Source organism: Herpailurus yagouaroundi, unplaced genomic scaffold, assembly GCF_014898765.1.
Source record: "Herpailurus yagouaroundi ecotype Mexico unplaced genomic scaffold, PumYag 205, whole genome shotgun sequence".
NCBI lineage: Eukaryota > Metazoa > Chordata > Mammalia > Carnivora > Felidae > Herpailurus > Herpailurus yagouaroundi.
The window spans coordinates 15058058-15077096 of NW_024412436.1; the positions used below are offsets into that span (position 1 = coordinate 15058058).

The 19039-nt window shown below is 56.3% G+C and overlaps 2 protein-coding genes and 2 long non-coding RNA genes across 6 annotated transcripts in view; 1 reads left to right on the forward strand and 3 right to left on the reverse strand.

Moving 5' to 3' along the window:
- Positions 1–14517, forward strand: part of TP53BP2 (tumor protein p53 binding protein 2) — a 31574-nt gene extending 17057 nt beyond the window's left edge. For 2 of the 3 annotated variants that reach the window (XM_040451962.1, XM_040451964.1), the window contains 11 exons: positions 29–193; positions 392–614; positions 2089–2211; positions 2500–2648; positions 3348–3807; positions 5013–5788; positions 7608–7745; positions 8428–8561; positions 10939–11105; positions 11512–11711; positions 13821–14517. In XM_040451962.1, coding sequence (XP_040307896.1) covers positions 29–193; positions 392–614; positions 2089–2211; positions 2500–2648; positions 3348–3807; positions 5013–5788; positions 7608–7745; positions 8428–8561; positions 10939–11105; positions 11512–11711; positions 13821–13862 — 2577 coding nt within the window. In that variant the 3' untranslated portion in view covers positions 13863–14517. The remainder of the gene's footprint in view (positions 1–28; positions 194–391; positions 615–2088; positions 2212–2499; positions 2649–3347; positions 3808–5012; positions 5789–7607; positions 7746–8427; positions 8562–10938; positions 11106–11511; positions 11712–13820) is intronic. The other variant, XM_040451963.1, reaches the window with a different exon arrangement.
- CAPN2 (calpain 2) overlaps positions 2273–19039 on the reverse strand; it is a 66956-nt gene continuing 50189 nt past the window's right edge. Inside the window, exon 21 of the mRNA XM_040451965.1 lies at positions 2273–2342. Coding sequence (XP_040307899.1) covers positions 2288–2342 — 55 coding nt within the window. The 3' untranslated portion in view covers positions 2273–2287. The remainder of the gene's footprint in view (positions 2343–19039) is intronic.
- LOC121015190 (uncharacterized) lies at positions 14404–16411 on the reverse strand. The gene is made up of 2 exons (XR_005783685.1): positions 15656–16411; positions 14404–14969 (listed from the first exon to the last, which is right to left on the reverse strand). It is a non-coding gene; the product is annotated as an uncharacterized LOC121015190 (long non-coding RNA).
- Positions 16565–18816, reverse strand: LOC121015189 (uncharacterized). Its single transcript, XR_005783684.1, has 2 exons — positions 18747–18816; positions 16565–17429 (listed from the first exon to the last, which is right to left on the reverse strand). It is a non-coding gene; the product is annotated as an uncharacterized LOC121015189 (long non-coding RNA).

The window sequence follows — 19039 nt, forward strand, 5'->3', positions numbered from 1 at the left end:
CCCCCCCCCCCCCCCCCCCCCCGTGCAGTTACGAAACAAATTGAATCAGGAGCAGAATGCCAAGCTGCAGCAGCAGCGGGAGTGTCTGAACAAACGCAATTCCGAGGTGGCAGTCATGGACAAGCGCGTGAACGAGCTGCGGGACCGGCTGTGGAAGAAGAAGGCGGCGCTGCAGCACAAGGAGGGCCCCCCGGTAGGTGGGGCAGGTGGGGCGCTGGCCGCCTGCAGGGTTGCGGGGGGGGGGGGGGCGGGGGCGGGGCGGAGCGGGGCCACAGCTCCCTGCCTGGCGGACAGAAGCACGGGCCTGTAGACGTGAGGGAGGTGTCCCGGCCTGCTCGGAGTTCAGTGCCGTCTGGGTCGTCACGCTGAAGGACCTGTGCCTCTTCCCAAGGTTGACGGAACCCCGCCCCCGCAGGGGCTGCCGGCACCCAGCCGCGTGGCCGCGGTAGGCCCCTACATCCAATCGTCCACGATGCCCCGCGTCCCCTCGAGGCCGGAACTGGTGGTGAAGCCCGCTCTGCCTGACGGCCCCGGGGCCCTGCAGGCTTCGGAGGGGGCGCTCAGAGTACACACGCTGCCCAGCACGCGGTCTGCGGCTGCCGCCCAGGCCAGAGGTGACTCGGTCCCCCCGGCCCTCCGCGGCTCTCCCTCCTGGCCTCATTGTCCTTCCCCTGGGTTGGGGGTTTTACAAAAGGTCTTCCTGTCCCTCGTTTGGGTGCAAATTTTAAGAACCTCCCTGTGGTTTTTGCTAGTGCAGTGATAAGTTTCTTAACCCTAAATGATACGGTTCTGTCTGGGAAATAAAATGTAGTATTAGTTTTGGAGTGAAAATTGTTCTCGATTCCTTCTTGTTAATAAGGAGATTTTGATCTGATCTCTGTAACTTGACAGCTTTTCTTTTTGCGTAAAACCTCGTATGTGGGCAGTGGTGCCGTGTTTTCAGAGGGCAGGGTGGTGAGTGCGTTCTGCTGAGAGGTGTGTGCGCTGTTCACACGTGCTTGTGCGTGCGAATCTGCTTGCTAGCAGTCTGTGCGATAAAAGTAAACATACTGGAAGCTTACGGTGAACCGACAGAGGCTCCTTGTGTCCGTGACCTTGGCGTTCGGTGCAGTCCTCGGGTGCGTGTGGAGGTGCAGGCTGGAGTCTCGTGGCAGGAGGAGCAGATGGAGGGAGGGCTGTAGGAAAAGCAGGGTAAAGACGACCTTTACAGGCCTCGTTCAGACCCCTGCAGGCAGGGAGCAGCCGGCTCCGTCTGACCGCTGTCACATGCGGGAGACAGCCAGCTTCACGGTCACTATTGTTTGCCCACGTGTGAAACATTAGAGCTGCCCTAGAGCTGCCCGGTCCAGGTGTTACTGTGGAAAGAACTGCTTTAGTTTTGCCTCTGTGAGGACAGAGCTGTGGCCTTGATGCTTCCTTGTCTGTGGGGAGAGAACCTGAGGGCGCCGATCTGTGAAAGACTGATCGATGTCCACAGTTTTGCCTTTTTTGTTGTGTGTGCGTCATTGGTGTGTGAGCTACACCCGGAGTCCTGGGGCCGCCAAGTTGGAAAGTGTTTTCTCAGTGCGATGGTGACCGAGGGGTAGCGTGTCCTCGCTGTTTCAGCAGATTTTCTGTTTACTGTGATTAATTTTAAAGAGTTCGAGTACATTTAATTTAGAACTATAAAGTCCAGTATTTTTCTAAGGAAGTTTAGTGGGATTGTTGTAAGTCTGAAATATGAAGTTGGTTTTATTTTATTGTTACATCTTAAGTTTTTTGTCATGTTTGTTTATTTTGAGAGAGAGAGAGAGACAGAGACAGAGACAGAGACAGAGACAGAGCCTGAGCAGGGGAGGGGCAGAGAGAGGGGGAGACACAGTATCTGAAGCAGGCTCCAGGCTCCGAGCTGGCAGCACAGAGCCCGATGTGGAGCTCAAACTTACGGACCCGTGAGATCCTGACCCGAGCCAAAGTCAGACGCCCAACCGACTGAGCCACCCAGGGGCCCCTTGAGGCTGTTTTTAGAGATTAAACCCTGTGGCACAAGGAGCCATTGCAAGTGTCTTTCCAGCGCCGGCTTACCCGTCTTGCTTTTCTGCATCCTAGGCTCTAAAATCCATCCACTCAGCCCTGACTGGAGCCCCCCAAGTGCAGACGTCACCGTGAGCCAGCCCTCCGGGCCTGCACCCACCGGCTCTGGGCGGGCCCTGGACCAAGGTGGGGACCGAGGTGGGGTTCGCACGTGCTGTCCGCAGCACTCTAGTCTCTAGCTTGTTTTCTCATGTGTTGGCACCGGGGACGGTGTTTACTTCCAGACCACCTTCTTTTGTCTGGGGATTAAAGTACCAGCACGGCAGCATCTAGGTTATTCTGTAGTCGACTTAATTTAAAAATAAGAGAGCATTTAGTGGCTACAGAGTTTCAAAGACTTTGAAGAGAGAGAAACTTCTGTGTGAAAAAGAAATTGTACTACAAACAGCTTGAATATCCATGTGATTTTTTTTTTTCTGTCTCCAGTTGACGGTGGAGAGGTTCCCCTGAGAGAGAAAGAGAAGAAAGTTCGCCCCTTTTCAATGTTGGACTCGGTGGACCAGTCGGCTGGCCCTGCCCCCTGTGGGGGTCTGAGGAAAAACCAGAGCAGTGAGGACATCTTGCGGGACGCTCAGGTGCGTTGGGATAGCTCAGTGTTAACACCCGCTGCTCGTTCCGTACAAGAGAATATTGTACGAGGGAGAGCAGGAAACAAACCAAAATATATCTGCAAGATGAGAAAACAGAACAGAATTTGGGGATTTTAAATTCTGCGGCTTAAGTGTCTTTGTGGTCTCACCCCGTGTTGGAGAGCGGCTGCTTTGCCTGCTGCTGGTTCATGTTTCGCGTGATTCTCTAAAAAACTGAGGGTGCATTGAGGAACAATCGTATTTGTGTCCTTCAGTTACCTTGGTTCTTCAAAACCGGGAGCTGAGTTTATGTCTGTGACGGTTTTGTGTGTTAGAACCGCGGCCTTGGACGGCGTGTTGCCCGAGGCGGCGGCCTGGTTTGTGTCCATCCTGATGAGTGCAGAGGATGTTCGGTTTGGGGGCCGCCGAGTACATAAGGTGGCAGTTGAGGTTTCCGAGCGGGCACCCAAGGGTTCCTACGTAGGAAGTGGCAGCAAGGAGTCATTCGGGGCAGGGATGGTGTTGCATTACTGAGCTTCCTTATTTAATGTGGTTAAGTTCAGAGATTTAAAACTTTTTAGTGATTTAAAAATGTAGAGCTAGTGTCTTTAGCGTGACTTATATTGGCGAAATGAGGTTGTCTAGACATCCCGCGGACCCATTGAGGCAGTGTTTTGACTGGCTTTGTACGTGTGTGTATTACAGGCTGCAAATAAAAATGTGTCTAAAGTACCGCCTCCCGTTCCGTCAAAACCAAAACAGATTAATTTGCCTTATTTCGGGCAAACGAGTCCGTCACCCTCAGACGTTAAGCCGGACGGAAACCCTCAGCAGTTATCAACAGCGGCTGCATCCGTGGGGAATAAACCCAAAACAGCAGGGCAGCAGCGGGGTCTGCTGTCCCCCGGCGCACCTTCCGTCGGCCAGGGCCCGGCCCTCGCTCCAGCTTGTAAGCAAGAAAGTCCCCCTGCGGCCGCCGTCCGGCCCTTCACTCCGCAGCCTTCCAAAGACGCCCCTCCTCCACCCTTCAGAAAGCCCCAGACGGTGGCCACGAGCTCCATATACTCCATGTACACGCAGCACCAGGCGCCCGGGAAGAACTTCCAGCAGGCCGTGCAGAGCGCGTTGACCAAGACGCATTCCAGAGGCCCGCACTTCTCAAGCGGTGAGCTTCTGGGCCCGGTTTTCCCCGGCGTGGGTGGCCGCGGGTGACGTGGTCATGTCCTCCCCAGAGCTGTCCTCTCTCGGTACACAGCGAGATGGCTTTGTTCTCGGGGTTTTGTTTAATTTGCCTTCCGTTCTCAGGAACCTTAAACAGGTGAAACATCCGTTAAACGTCAGCCCCCTGCAGTAGGCGCTGGGGAGCGTAGGTGATAGATGACTAGAACCCATGGCGGACATGGCTGTTTGCACGGTGGCGACCCCGTGCACTTGTTCCCTGCTCCTGGTGGGCGAGGCGCACACAGGCGGTCCCCGCGCACCGGGCCACGTCCTCGCTGCGGGTCAGACCGCACACATGCCCTTGGCGCGAGGAGGCCTGGATAGCTGCCCCTGCGTGCTTTTCAGAAGAGCGCTCCTTCCGCTGTTTCAAGCCGTTCTGATGAGCACAGAGCTGCTGGCTAAACACAAAAGCATAACAAGATACACAGTCTGTTGATTTGTTGGGTTCTGAGAGTCATTAGTTTATAAAACCAGAATAGCGTTCACTCTCTTTTACTGAATGAAATTGGCTTTCTAGTCGTGAAATCAGCGTGCATCTGTGGCCTGAAGTGTCCCGAAAGTGATCAGACGACAGACACGTCCCGCACGTGCCACAGCGGACTCGTCCTTAGTGAGGCCTGCTGACACAGTGATTCGGGAATTGGATAGCTCTGACCTAATCAGAACGATAAGGGGAAGGGTTTGGGCAAATAGAAGTGGTTCTTGAGAACTCAGGAAGCCAAATATGATTTTCCACGTGGGCTTGCTTTTGAAAAGTGGGAAAGAGAGGGTGGTGCGTGATTCCTTTTAATCTGGACGCAGGAGAGGATTACCGGCCCCCGTTGCTTTTATGCTGTTTTCATGGTTTGGCATTTTAAGTTTGTGTGCAACAGCCAGTGATTGCTTAACGGTTACAAGGGCAGCATTTTCTTATCGGCACATAAAATAATGGCGTGTTACAGCCAACGAGAGTTTTCGTTCTGTCAGAAGTTCACTGTGCTGCGATGGAAGCCTTGCTTTGTCCTTCGCTGGGTGTAAAAACTGGTTGTGGTGCAGGGTGCTGGGTAAGGACTGGAAAATTAAAAGACGTTTTAATCATCGTCAGCTGGGTCTGTGACCTGCCGGCTTTATCGAATACTGATCGGGGCTTTGTTTCCATTTTCCAATCAGTCTACGGCAAGCCTGTGCTCGCTGCTTCCCAGACCCAGCAGCAGCATCCGGAGAACGTCTATTCCAGCAGCCAGGGCGAGCCCGGCAGTCCCGAACCTGACCCGGAGCCCGTGGCGCCCGCTCAGGAGAACCACGAGAACGAAAGAATTCCTCGACCGCTCAGCCCGACCAAATTGCTGCCTTTCTTGTCCAATCCCTACCGGAACCAGAGCGACGCTGACTTAGAAGCCCTGCGGAAGAAACTGTCCAACGCCCCACGGCCGCTGAAAAAACGGAGCTCCATTACAGAGCCAGAGGGGCCCAATGGGCCAAATATCCAGAAACTCTTGTACCAGAGGACCACCATCGCTGCCATGGAGACCATCTCTGTCCCCTCGTATCCGTCCAAGCCGACTCCAGGCACGGCCGACTCCGAAGGCCCAGGAGAAATCCAGAATCCGTACTCACATGTGGAGCCAGAGAAGGAGACGGTCTCTCTGGTTCCCGAATCGGTGTCCCCGGAGGAAGCGGGGAGCACCGGTGCGGAGAACGGCGACATTCCAGCTCCTTCACCAGGCCTCGGCTGTGTGCCCGAAGGAGTCCCAGACGGCAGCCCACGTTTCCAGAATAGTGTGGAAGAACCGAGAGCAGAGACTCCGCACCTGCTCGAGGTGTACCTGGAGGAGTACCCCCCGTACCCGCCCCCGCCGTACCCGACCGGGGAGCCAGAAGGGCCAGGAGAGGACCCTGGGAGCCTGCGTCCCCCCGAGATCACGGGGCAGGTCTCTCTGCCTCCTGTAAGTAATGTGGCGTGTCACCTGGTCCCTTCAGGAGCCCCCCCCCCCCCCCCGCCTCATCACAGTGTCCTGGGTGGTCGACTGGCAGAGCTCCGGGAACCACCTCTGAGTTCGCAGGGTCGTTTGCCCAGGGCGACAAACGTGTCTGCAGCCCACCTTTTGTTTCACAGCCCCCTCAGCGCGCAGCGCGTCTCGTAAGTGTCCTAAAAATCCATTACATTCAGAATACCTGTACTTTTTCATTACTTCTTTTAATATTTATTTTTGAGAGAGCGTGAGTGGGAGTGGGAGAGAGGCAGAGAGAGACACACACACACACACACACACACACACACACAGAATGTGAAGGAGGCTCCAGGCTGTCAGCACAGAGCCTGACACGGGACTCGAACCCGTGAACTGTGAGATCATGACCTGAGTCGAAGTCGGACGCTTAACCGACTGAGCCCCCCAGGCGCCCCAAGAACAACCTTAGTTTTTAGGGAAGAGCCCTTTTCTCTGTGAAGAATCAGAGTTCGGTTCTTTGCGATACAAACCACGCTTGTTTCTTCGACTGTGGTCGGAGGTTAACCTTGAGCCCACACTGTACTCAGCCTGGTGTGCGGTTCCCCGCAGCTGGGGTTAAACACGCAGAAAGGAAAGACCTCTCACACCTGGTTTGGCCGTTCCCCCCCACCCCACCGGCCGTCCAGTCAAAATGATGTGTCCTCTCAGGGACGGAGGAGACCACATTTAGTGACCGCGTCATGCTTTCTGCTCAGGAGTCTGTGACCGTTGTCCCGGGAGAGCCATCCCCTTCTTGCTTGGGTTCGAGTGACCCAGGGCAGCTTGCGTCTGCTTGTTCGCGAGCGGGCGCGGGGCCCCTGCCCCGCACGGCCCCTGCGCTGCGCATCACGGTCACGTAACGTTCACACTTCCCTTTTCCAAGAGACGACATTTTAGTCCTTGCGCGTCAGTGGAGTGATGGTCGCACGTTTTCTGCAGCGCCGTGGTTGTCCACCCCGAAACCGCGCCGCGTGTGTGCAGCACGGCGCACCTCTGCGAAGTTGCCGCTTTGCGGGCTGTGTGCGAGGCGCTTACCGTATGCGGTGTTAGGGCTGGTCTTTGCGAACTCGCCGTATGTTTTTTAAGTCTGGCTTATTAACGGTCGAAGGGCTTGAGTAGCTTACTCGTGTATCTCGGAGTGTAGTCAGACTTGTGAGTAGACGGCAGTGACGGCGTTTTAAGACCGGAAGGTTTCTTCCCAGGGTATCTAAGGCAGATGATCATATTTCTTATTTCCTTAATTCTGTCCGCTCTCCCCCGAAGCAGGCGTTGTTTGTTACGGAACGGTTAAAAGGGAGAGAGTTGAAGAAGCCAGATCGCTTGGATTTAAATTCCAGCCCTGATGTTCACTGGCCGTGTGCCTTGTTTCCTGATCTGTAAAAGGGGGTAATAGGGTTCTCGTGAGGAGTTCACGAATGATCGTTCGTTAAATGTCCGTCCAGAGAACTGTGTGCCCAGTCTGTGGGGTCTGTCGCACTAAATAGATGGGGAACCCAAAGACCAGTTCTCGACCCAACGGCAAAGCAGCCTTCTCGCCATCGCACGTCACACCCTTAGCTCCAGCCGTGGTGTCTTGGGTCACCCAAACGGGACACGGTTCAGTTCTTCCCTCTTAGTTCGTTAAGCTGTATGTTCCGATTCACGTCCGTGTCTGGATGATGTTTACGTGTCTACAAATGTGCCAAGTGTGTGTTTGTGAAGCCCCTTTCGCTCCCCCCTTCCCTCGGTCTCCACGCTGAGACCAGGGCCCTGACTTCACACCTTTCTTCTGCAGGGCAAGAGGACAAACTTACGTAAAACTGGCTCTGACAGGATCGCCCATGGCATGAGGGTGAAGTTCAACCCCCTGGCCCTGCTCCTGGACTCCTCTCTGGAGGGGGAGTTTGACCTCGTGCAGAGAATTATCTATGAGGTACCGTCTGATGATACGACCTTGTGTCCCTTCCGGACCTCCGATCTGAGAGAGAGGAATTGCATTTTTAAATTGTGGGGGTCGGGGCGAGGTGTCGAAGGGGGGCGGCGAGCACTCCCCGGGACAGGCTGTGCCGGTGGAAGGTGTGACATAAAGTTGGGGGCCCTCTGGGGTCTGGCCTTTCTCCGGGAGATCTCCACCCTCTTGTACAGTTGTGCCTGCATGGGTCCGGACCGCACAGGGTTCATGGTCGTGCCTGTGTGGGTCCGGACCGTGCAGCGTTAAACTGCAGGTGTGGGTCTTATTTCAGAAGCCTGCTATTTAAAATATTTTTAGTTGCCCTGTTTTCCTTTCCGTGGCAAGTGCACCTTGTCCTTAGACACTAATTTGTGGTGGGAGTCGGAGGGTAAGTAAACATCAGTGACTCTGAGGGTAGAGTTTCCGGCCCCTCTTCATGGGTAAGAGCCTTTTTATAGTGAGCGCCTACTTACTCTGGCTTCCCCGCCACCCTCATTTCTAGACTTGCTCTTGGTAGAATTTTCCTGGCTCCTGAGGTTGAATTATGACGGAAAATAACCCCAAGAGCCTGCGTCTGTTCTCTGGATCCTGGACAGCTGGTGGATTGTGATCTGAACGGTGACAGAAGTGTGAGTGACAGTCACCCTTCTTCTCGATGTCACAGGTTGATGACCCAAGCCTGCCGAATGATGAGGGCATCACCGCCCTTCACAATGCCGTGTGCGCGGGCCATACAGAAATCGTGAAGTTCCTGGTGCAGTTTGGTGTGAACGTAAATGCCGCAGACAGTGACGGATGGTAAGGTCCTCGCTGACCCCTGCCCCGGCTTCAGGGTGTCACCGTGAGGGCCCTGCCGGGTGGTGAGAGCATCCACGTGCGTCCTGCCACGGCTCGTGCCCAGACTCCCCTCTCGCTCCCGTTCTGGGGCACGTGGGGTGTTGGAGTTTAGTAGTTAAGTAATAAAAACAGGAAACGTCACAGCCGCACACAGTAGACTCGAGCGAGTTTGAGAAATGCTGATTTAAGCAAGGTCCCTTCACCCATGAAACCTCTGTTTTTAATATACTGCTGTCCATTGCACGTCTGCACGAGGGAGTCGGGTTTGTAGACTTTCCCAAATACACGTGACCGTGGAATCCATTTTTTGTGGACCATTTTGTGAAATGGTTTTATGTGCATAAAGCATAGGAGGAACTGTTACAAGTGATGAGTGTTCCTCATGCGATAATGGATTGTTACATAACGAGTTAAAGGTCTTGATAAGATATTGTCAGCCCGGTAACAGTAACAGGATGGAGAGTAAATTTTGTAATTTTTCTCTTTTTCTTTTTGGAAAAAGAAAATTTTAAATTACGATAGGCTCTTTTTTGGAAGAAGACTTGTTTTTTTCCGTATAGGATTTTTAAAAACCTGGAGTCACGTGAAGATATTTATGCAGGTATTTTTATAGCTTATTTTTCTGTGAACGTGGTAAGTGGCTGTACGATGACGTCGGCTTTACCTCGTGCACAGGTGTATGTCACGTGCGTGCACACAGGTGCAGAATAGCCCTACATTGTGAGGAGTGACTCTCTCTCTCGTTCGACACTTAGATCATCCCCCAGGTGTTTGTGCCAAAGCATTTTGGTTACAGTTTTTAAAAATTACATTTATAAAAGTAACGGGTATGCGCTGTGGAAAATGTGTGTAAAAAAGGGAAGTGAGAAGAGATCAGCCATTCGTGCCCCACGACGGAGAGGGATCAGCATCAGTGGTTCTTAAGTGTATTCCTTTAAAGCTTACGTACGCGTATGTACTTTAGCCTCATTTTTTGGTTTAACTTTACACCGTAAGCAAAACAAATTTTTTAAGTGATCTCTGTGCTCACCGTGGGGCTTGACCTCACGACCTGAGAACAAGAGTCTCACATTCCTCTGAGCCAGCTGGCCCCCGCCCCAAAACAAGTTCTTAATGTGTCATAACGTCTTCGTTTCCTTTTTATTAGGAATGTGTGTATAGTTTTTCATTTTTTAAAACCACGCACTTAACAAATCTGCAGTAATCCCAAAGTGAGCGGTGGGGGGAATACGTGATCTTAGAGACTGTGCCCTCGGGAGGAATAAGAAGAGGGGAGAGAGGAAACAGGTGAAAGCGTGAAATCTGTGTGATTCGGGGCCTGGTCCACATCCTCCAGTTCACACTTGAGCTGGGCCGTGGCGCCGGGTCCTCTTCCTCTTCCGTGGGTCTGGATCACTTAGCGCTCGCTGCAGACATCTGAGGTGCTGGAGGGGACTCTCCGTATGGTGTCCGCGAGTCCCTGCCGGCCAGCTGCTGAACAGACTGAAACGTGTGCGGTTGACAGTCCCTGTTCTCGTCTGCATTGAACTACCAAGGTTTTTTGTTTTTTTTTTTTTACCAATTAAAATTCAACTTGGATTTTACCAGCCGTTAAGGAAAGGTAGTTTTCTGTGTGCAACTTAATTTCTTCAGAAGCGGTAATGACAAGGGAACATTTCTAAAGGCCCGTGTTTCGAGTGCAGGCCTATAACGCAAAGACGGTCGTGCCCTCCGGTCTGGCACGGCCGGGCGCTAAGGCTGGCCCTAACTAGGCAGGTGCTCCAGAACACATCCGACCCTTTCTGAGACGATTGCACGGATTTCCTGTCCTTCACTCATTTCCTTGATTCCCCTGGCCCTCCGCGCTGCCCTGCTGGGCGCCTGGTGTGGCCTGTATGCAACATGTCCCTTTGTGGCTGTCGGTCTTCGGCGGGTTCATGTGTCCGTGTGTAACTGATACTGTTTTTAAATTTATTTGAGAGAGAGAGCGTACAAGAGGGAGAGGGGCAGAGGGAGACAGGATCCCAAGCAGGCTCCACGCTGACAGCACAGAGCCGGACACAGGGCCCAAAGCCACGAACTGTGAGATCGTGACCTGAGCCGAAATCAAGAGTCGGACACTTGACCAAATGGCTCCCCCACGCCCCCCCCCCACGTGCGCACGCGCGCTCACGCACACACACACACACACACACTGAGGTGTTCCTGTGTGTGTAACTGATTTCTAAAACCGTGTGTAAGAGGTTTTAGGAGAAAGGCCCAGACCGTGGAGTCCGGAATGCTGTGGGCAGACAGCCCAGCCCGTGGGCGTGGTGTGCACGGGAAGGTCCTCCAGCGCGTTTGCCTCGTGTCCCCCCAGGACCCCGCTGCACTGCGCGGCCTCTTGCAACAACGTGCAGGTGTGTAAGTTCCTGGTGGAGTCTGGAGCCGCCGTGTTCGCCACCACCTACAGCGACACGCAGACCGCCGCCGACAAGTGCGAGGAGGTGGAGGAGGGCTACGCCCAGTGCTCACAGTTCCTTTACGGTTCGCAACTGCTGGCTCGAGTGTGGGGTTACTGCCTCTCTTTGCCCGGAGTTTCTAGGGTGCAGTTGCCAAGTAGCTTTAGCATCCGGGGAAATGTTTGTGTGTCGTGCGCGGTCCTGGCCGCTGAGCACAGGGCGGCCTCGGAGGGACGGATGCGGCTGGCTTCTGTGCTTGCTCCAGTGGGGACGGCGTGAGCCAACCCCACGATGGGGCGGTTTGACCCTGCAGGGGCCTCTCCCGAGACTCAGAGAAGGGAGGCTCTGGGTGTGGGCCCGGTGGCCCAGGCGTGTCCGCGCAGTCGGACGCGGGGGCTCCGTGCCTGGGGCACCGGGGGCGGGACGTGTCGGGGGGGCGGGGAGTGCATCGGGCGTCGGGCCCTGATCCGCTGGCTCCCCCGTGGTTTCAGGAGTGCAGGAGAAGATGGGCATCATGAACAAAGGGGTCCTGTACGCGCTGTGGGACTACGAGCCTCAGCACGGCGACGAGCTGCCTCTGCGAGAGGGGGACTGCCTGGCCGTGCTGCGGCGGGAGGACGAGGAGGAGACCGAGTGGTGGTGGGCGCGCCTGCAGGACCAGGAGGGCTACGTGCCCCGCAACTTGCTGGGGGTAAGTGTGTCCTCTGTCCGCGCGACGGTGAATCCTAACGTTTGGACAGTGGCGGGTTCACACGTCCAGCCACATTTTCCGTGTTGGCGAGCCACCGGGCACGGTCAGGGTCCCGTGCTCTCGGAGGTCCTGCGCTCTCACGGGACCTGGGGCTGGACCGGGGAGGGCACTGTGGGCGGGAGTCACCTTCTGTCCTGGATTTAGGTGGAGGGGGCTCTCGGGAGCGTTTGCAGCGAGGAGGCCGGGAGAGCGGGCAGGAGAAGGGAGGGGGCATAGCGCTTTCCAGACGCCGCATTGCCGACCTGAGTGCCGTGGGCGCCAGGGCGGGACAGATAACGGAGAGCGAGGAGAGGACCGACGTGGGAAGGTGGAAGAGCCCGGCCGGGGAGGTGACGACGGTCAGCAGCGCGGCTCCGCGCAGTCCCCCTGCACCTGGGCGTGGCGGGAGGGACCGGAGGGCACCACCTCCTGAGATTGTTGAGGGCGTCTGATGGGCAGCGAGGGGGAGAGGTTTTTACGGGGGTTTTCATCAGGTCGGACCCACGCGGCTGAGCGGCACGGAGCCGCTCCGGTGTCTGGGTCTCTAGCGAGGGCCCGGGGTGCGAGCGCTCCGCTGCCCCGTGTTACTCCGCCGAGTGACCGTGGTGTCGAAACCTGGCTGCCTGGATTCCGACCCGCGCCCCCTCCTGACCCTTCTTGTCCGCTCCCGTGTCTCGTGTGCCGTGTGGGTGACCTCGTGTGTCCCGACTGCTGCCCCTGCTCACAACGTTTATCATTAAGTAAACCTTTGAGCCTGGATCATATTCACACATGTGATTCTGATGTAAATTACAAAGAATTGATGAAAGTTAAAAGTAAATTTGGCCACGGAGCCCTTTATTTATTTTAATTTTTTTTGAGACAGAGACTGAGCGTGAGTGGGGGAGGGGCAGAGAGAGGGGGAGACCCAGAATCCGGAGCCGGCTCCAGGCTCCGAGCTGTTAGCACCGACCCTTATGTGGGGCTCAAACTCCCAGACCGTGAGATCATGACCTGAGTCTAAGTCAGATGCTTACCTGAGGTGCCCGGGCCACGGAGCCCTTTAGACGAGCTTTCCAGTGACCCGACCAGAGTTCTGTCCAGCCCGACGGAGTCTCTGCAGCCTCCTCCCTGCCGAACGTGAGCAGCAAATACTAGTTCTACCTTTTGACGTTTCCTGCTTCTGAAAACCTCTCGGAGCTAGTTGCTTATTGGAATCTTTGTTGTGATTTTCCAAGCGGTCCCGTGACTCCTGAACAGAGGAGGCCGCGTGGCCCAGGTGCTCGGCCCTCGGGAGGCCCGCGTCAGGCTGGGTCGGAGACGTTCGTGTTCACCCCAGCCTTTTGGAGGTCTCCCCGGGGTAGAAGTTGCCTCTAAGTAACGTTTTTTTGGTTTCCTTTGAGTTTAAAAGAAAAAAGGAACTCACGTGAATGTTGAGTTTTTAATCAGAGGTTCAAATTTGAGTCTAGAAAATTGTATTGACCGGTTGTTTTCTCGGAAAAATCATCTTTTGTGTGGTGTTGATCACCCGTTTTTCAGTTTTGGCTGGAGTCTGGCTCCACTTTCTTTCAGCAAACCCTTTTTCCCGTTGTGTAGGCGGGAGGAGGGGGTTGTTTACTGCGCCAGCTGGATGACTCGTTGGACTCACCCGTGGCTTCAGGACCTTCCATTCTTCTCTCCGGCTCTTGTTCTAGAAAACACAAAACCACAAAAATCCCCCTGCAGAAACCTCCACTTATCCTCCCTGAAATCGGCAGACTTTTAGTCTGTGGCATCCTGTCGCTCAGTCTCCTGTCACGGAGTCGGGTCTGTTGTCAGTGAGGTTACAGGAGACCCTGATCTGTCCCGTCCGCTCGGGAAGCTGCAGGTCGCGCGGGTGGGGCCGGCGCTCAGCACCACCTGCATTTTTACGTGGGACCCCCTGTGACTTTGCAGGGGAGGTGCCGAGTGTGAATCTTGTGTCCTGGGGCGGCGCTGGGTGCCTCACGTGCAGAAAGAGTCCTTTTCTTCGTTTCTTGCCGGTGACACCAGACCCCCATACTCGAGGTTTTGTCTCTGCAGCATGTAAATCATTTCTCCGTTCTCTTGCAGCTGTACCCCAGAATTAAACCCAGACAAAGGAGCTTGGCCTGAAACTACGGAGTTTTAGTTTCTGAAGAACTCATCTGTTATCAGTAAGGAGAAGTGACGTGATTGTTTGTGGCAAACATTTCACAAGACTGCTGACGACATCACTGGAAGGCATCTGGAATGGGCTCTGGAGGGAGGTGAAGGATCTGGGGAGTTGGCTCTCCGAGGGGGACCTCGGCGTGATAAACTGGCCGTGCTGTGCTGGGGAAGCATGTTCCGCGGAGCAGAGGACAGACAGTGACGTCCTGTTTGAGAGAGAAGTGGGGCCGCTCCGTGGGCTCCGTGTCCCACCTGCTCGCTGTTGGTCGGCGCGTCCCCTGCACCCGCCCCACCGGGAAGGACCAGAGCCGTGGAGGCGGCCCCAGGACCTTGGGACACAGGCCACACGCTCAGAACCACGTGTTGGCGGGTGTGGGCGGCCCTTCGTGTAGGAGTTTGTAGCGTCTTCGGAGTCACGTGTGGAAGGAATCCTGGGACCGAGCCACAGCACAGCTACCTGAATGTGGAATCTGGTTTTTAGGGGGATTTGAATCTATATTTATTGTCTTTTGTATCCTGGAAATTGGAGACTCGCTATATAGACTTAACCATGAAATTTATCAAGATCGTTGCTGACTTTAAAAAACAATTGTAATAAAATTAAACTTTTTGACTCTAAGCTTTTTACTGGTTTCTGTTCTTTGTGTCACGAAAAGCCTTGTTGAAGCTCCCACGCTGTTGGGAGAGTAGCGGTTTCTTCCCCGGCCGTGTGGCTGCGGTGAGGAGTGAGGTTCTTACAGACGGCTGGGTTTTGAAATTGGTGAGCTCTGCGGTGGCCCTGATCGGGAGCCACGGGGACAGCCGGTGGCCCTGTCCCCACGCCTCTGCGAGAGGAAGGGTCTGGTGTTCATGGTGCCGTCTGCAGGGATTCATTGGACAAGAACTCAGACTGAGTCTGCATTGTTTGTGATCCGTTACCTGGTTTGTGAGTCGTTTCGGAGCCCATGGCTCCGTGTGGCGGGGTCACCGAGTAGGAGCCACGCGGGAAGGAACGGCCGTGCGAAATCCCGGCATGTTTGTGGGCAGCTCAATTCCAGCAAGAAGGCGGGGAAAGAGCCAACAGGCCACGCTCTGCAGGTAGCAGAGAAGGCGGTGACCCCGAGGGCTGGACACCAGAGGACCACCCTGCTGCTGCCCCCCGCCTGGCAGGGTTTGGAGGTGGGGCTCACGTGAGGTCACCAGGTTAAGTTCGCCCTCCCTAAGGCATTTGCGTCCTTGGAGGAGGAAGGGACCACCTCCCCTCCCCACATGAGATCACCACGAGGGGGCGGCCACACGCATGCCACGAAGGGTCCCGCACCCCGGCCTCGGACCCCCCAGCTCCCCAGAACAGTGAGGGGGTATGGGGTGGTACCCCGGTGTGCGCTGCGGTAACGGGACGGCATGGATCGCTGACCTTGGACAGAGTGGCTTCCCCAGGGGCTGCCGCTGGGTCTGGCTGCAAGGAGGGGGGGGTGCTGGTCCTGGAGCCGCGGGGGGATCCCCGCTAGGGGACAGTTTTAAGTGATCTCCACGACCCCAAGATCACCTGCTGCGCCGGGCCCCCGGGGATGGGTGATTTTAAGTGCATAAAGCGACAGGAAGCGAGCGCGACACCTGGGTTGGTGGATCCTGGCCACCAAGCAACCGTGACCCGGCCGTGCCCTCCACAGCGGCCTCTGCGTGCACCTGCTGGTGAACCGTGATCATCCATTGTCCCCTCAGCCCTATACCCACGACGTGTTTTCTCTTTTGGTTTTTACTTGTTTACGTCTTACCCGAGGTCTGCGTGGGAAGGTTCGCAGGTACAGAGAAGGGTCTGGGGTCGGGGGGGGCGCAGACGCTTCTGGTCTGGCTGTGGTGTCTGTCGTGCTGTGGGCGCGGGGCTGCCACGGGAAGGACCCCAGGGTCGGACGCGGAGGCCCCGTGAGGCATCTTCACAGCCGCAGTTTAGGTTTTTGTAGAAGGAACAGGGCAGCTGGGCGGCGGGCCCCGCGGAAGTGGGGCTTTTAAAGGGGGCGGGGGCACGTCTACCTTCTCCCCGTGAGGGAGGCGATGACCAGCGCTCCCCTGTTGGGGGACCCAGATGCTTGGTCATCGTCTCCAGTCCTTTTCTAAATGGGATGGGCTAAGCGGAGCGTAGCCCTTGGCTGTTTCGTGTCTCTGTTTCCTCTGCTGTGACGACGAACCAGGGAGCAGGGCAGGTGGTGGCGAGCCGGGGGCCTTGCGGGCGGCCCCCGGCACAGAAGCGATTTGTGGGCCTCTGCGACCTGGGAAGGCGCCTTCCTCCCCTTCCTGTGTGCCCGGCCCCCACTGGACGAGGCTGGGAGATGCGCTTGCTGGCCCGGCCCGGCCCGTCGTCACACACCTCTCCTGGGTCGTAGGGCTCCCGCAGGGGCACCACCGGCAGGCCCGTGACTGACGCGCCTGTCCTGTCTGCCTCTCTCGTCCCCACACCCGAAGGACCTGCCTGGGCCTCCTCGGGGGAGGCCAGGGGCAGCAGAGGAGAGCCGGACCTACTTTGTGGACACTTGAGAGCCTCTGAATTGGATTAAGAAACTGCGTAGTTCCAAGCTGCCTTTAACTCTCAAGAGGGGGAACGAGAGGTGACCTTGGAGCGGGAACAGGCCGAGACCCGGGCGCACCGCCCGCCGCGGGGCCCCCGAAGGACAGCACGGCACGCCGGACCGCTTGGGTCACTCTTTATTAACAGCACGTTCAGCAGGAAGTAAGGCAACAAGGCGGTAGGTGTGTAAGGCGGCTCGCGTCTTCCGGGGTGAAGCAGGGCTCAAGCTCTCCCACCCGTGTCCCTCCCGGCTCCACGCACAAGCGCGGGGGTGCCGACGTCCCGGCCACGAACGGCTCGTCCTGTCCTTTCCCGTAATCGGCTCGGACGCCAGGCACCTGCTTTCGCGCACGCTTCGGTTAGCGGGCCGAGGGCCGCGTGGCTTCAGCATCTTCTGCGACACACGGGTCACCGGGCCGTTCTACATAAAACCTGGCTCTCTCTGCAACCACGTGATGGAGGTGTGCGTGCTGGCCCGGCCTGTCACTCTGCGATGCTTCCTGTTTTCCGTTTCGCTCCAGGGACGCGCGCTGCTGTTTGGCAAATGCCACAGCCGCATTGTTAATCGGGAATTTACTTTCAATGTTCCCAGCAAGGACCTCGTGTCCTTGGAGACTGACTTCGTGTTTGGTCAGCGGTTAAAAATACCTCCCTGTGTTTTTCTCCAATTGGATATTGCCATAAACGGGCAAGTGGGTAAAAGTAAACCGTGGACCTGTTTATAGATGGAAGGTTTTCTCTGAGCTAACCCAGGATGGAGTGAGTCACCTGCATGTAATACCAGGATACGCAGATCTTTTTTACTGTGAGACGTGAGACCTGTCTCAGAAAGTATCTTTATTTTCAGCTCTAGCCATTCATCGGTTAGGTAAATGTTCCCGTCATTTTGGGGTCCAGATAAAAAGTTTCTCTGTGGGGGCTTCGTCCTCGGCTGGCTGTCCTCAGGCAGATCAGTTAGGACTTCAGAGGACTGAAAAGCAGAGCCACTGTGAGGAGGAAGACAGCCGGTCAGCTCAGACACCTTGTGCAGAACTAACGGTCATTCTGGAAGAACGACTTGGAGCAGACAGGGATCGGGGCACAGACTCGCGGGTTCTCCTCCCCACTTCTACAGCCTGGCCCGGCCCAGGTCAGGGGCACGACCCGGCTCACAGGCCGACGGCCACGAGACAGACCGGACCACGCGGCATTTCCTGCCGCCCCCTCCAGGTCGGGTGAACATTATTAGTTCGGCTGTCCCCGAAACCAGTGCTTTTGACCTCGGTCAAGTGGGGGTCAAGTGGGGGCTCTGGGTCACGCTCTGCTCCAGTCGGTCCGGGACCCGGGCCCGGGGCCCCGGCTTCTGCAAAGCTGCCCTTGGTGCATCGTGCAGCCGGGGCCGAGACTGAGACTGCAGCCTCGTTCTAGAAGTTACCTAGTGTCATCGTAGCCAGCTAAAATGTACTCTCAGTTGGCTGAAGGTCCTTTATAATGCATCATAGCAGGTGCAAAGCTACTTCATTCTGGCTTCCCCCAGGTCAGAGTTCAAGGACAGGAGTCCCTAGTCCCTTACACCTGTCCCCTTGTCACTTTGCTCCTGGCTGGAGCATGGGACCGTGTCATTCCCCTGGGCACCGGCCCCTGACCGGCCCTCGCCAGCCTGTGCTGCTCCGAGCTCAGCTCCCCTGACCGCAAACGTGAGGCCACGACCGGGAGGGCGTGCCCTTCCTCCTGGAGGGGAGAACGTTCTGGCACCAGGGTGACAGGACATTTTGCACTTGGCTTTTCACGGGACCTGTCAGCCCGCTGCATGGGGACTGACGGTCCCCTGGGCCTTGCTGGGGCTCCGGACCAGGAGCTCGGCAACTCTCTACGGCAAGTTTATGTATTTTCGATGGAATTTTTAACCGGGGCGGGGGGTCGGGGAATAAGGTGATCTGCCCAGGAAGTATTTTAAGTAGATCTGGTCGAAGAAGGACACATCTTCCCCAAACCCACTTGAATTTCATGCAGGAGAATTTTCTTACGTGACCACCATCTCTCGTTCACGTGAACAAGCACTTCGTTTTCCCGCGTGTGCACTTGGCAAATTGCGTGGGAGGAGGAACCGGGAGTGTCTCCCGGGGCCCGAGGGTCGGCGGGGGGGTGCGGGGAAGGGTGTGCACGTTTGTGGTGGGACCTCACACCCGTTCACGGGCCCGCCTCCCACGGCCACGACACTTGCAAGGTGGAGCTTTTTAAGCCAACAGCCACGGGTCCCTGTCCCGCCCCCCCCCCCCCCCCACCCGTGACAGCTCCCGGTGCCTTGTGAGCGGCTGACTTACAGAGATGAGGTCGAGCTCGATGGTCCCAGTGTTCTCGGGATCCAGCTGCTTAAATATCCCTGAGGGAGGGGAGTGGGGGTGGGGGTGGGAGGAGGGCCACCGGTGAGCACTCCTCCTCCCCCTCCTCCTCCCTCCTCCTCCCCTCTTCCCCCTCCTGCTCCTCTCTCCTCCTCCCCTCTTCCTCCTCCTCCTCCTCCCTCCTCCTCTCTCTTCACTCCTCTTCCCCTCCTCCTCCCTCCTCCTCCTCTTCCCCCTCCTCCTCCTCCCTCCTCCTCCCCTCTTCCTCCTCCTCC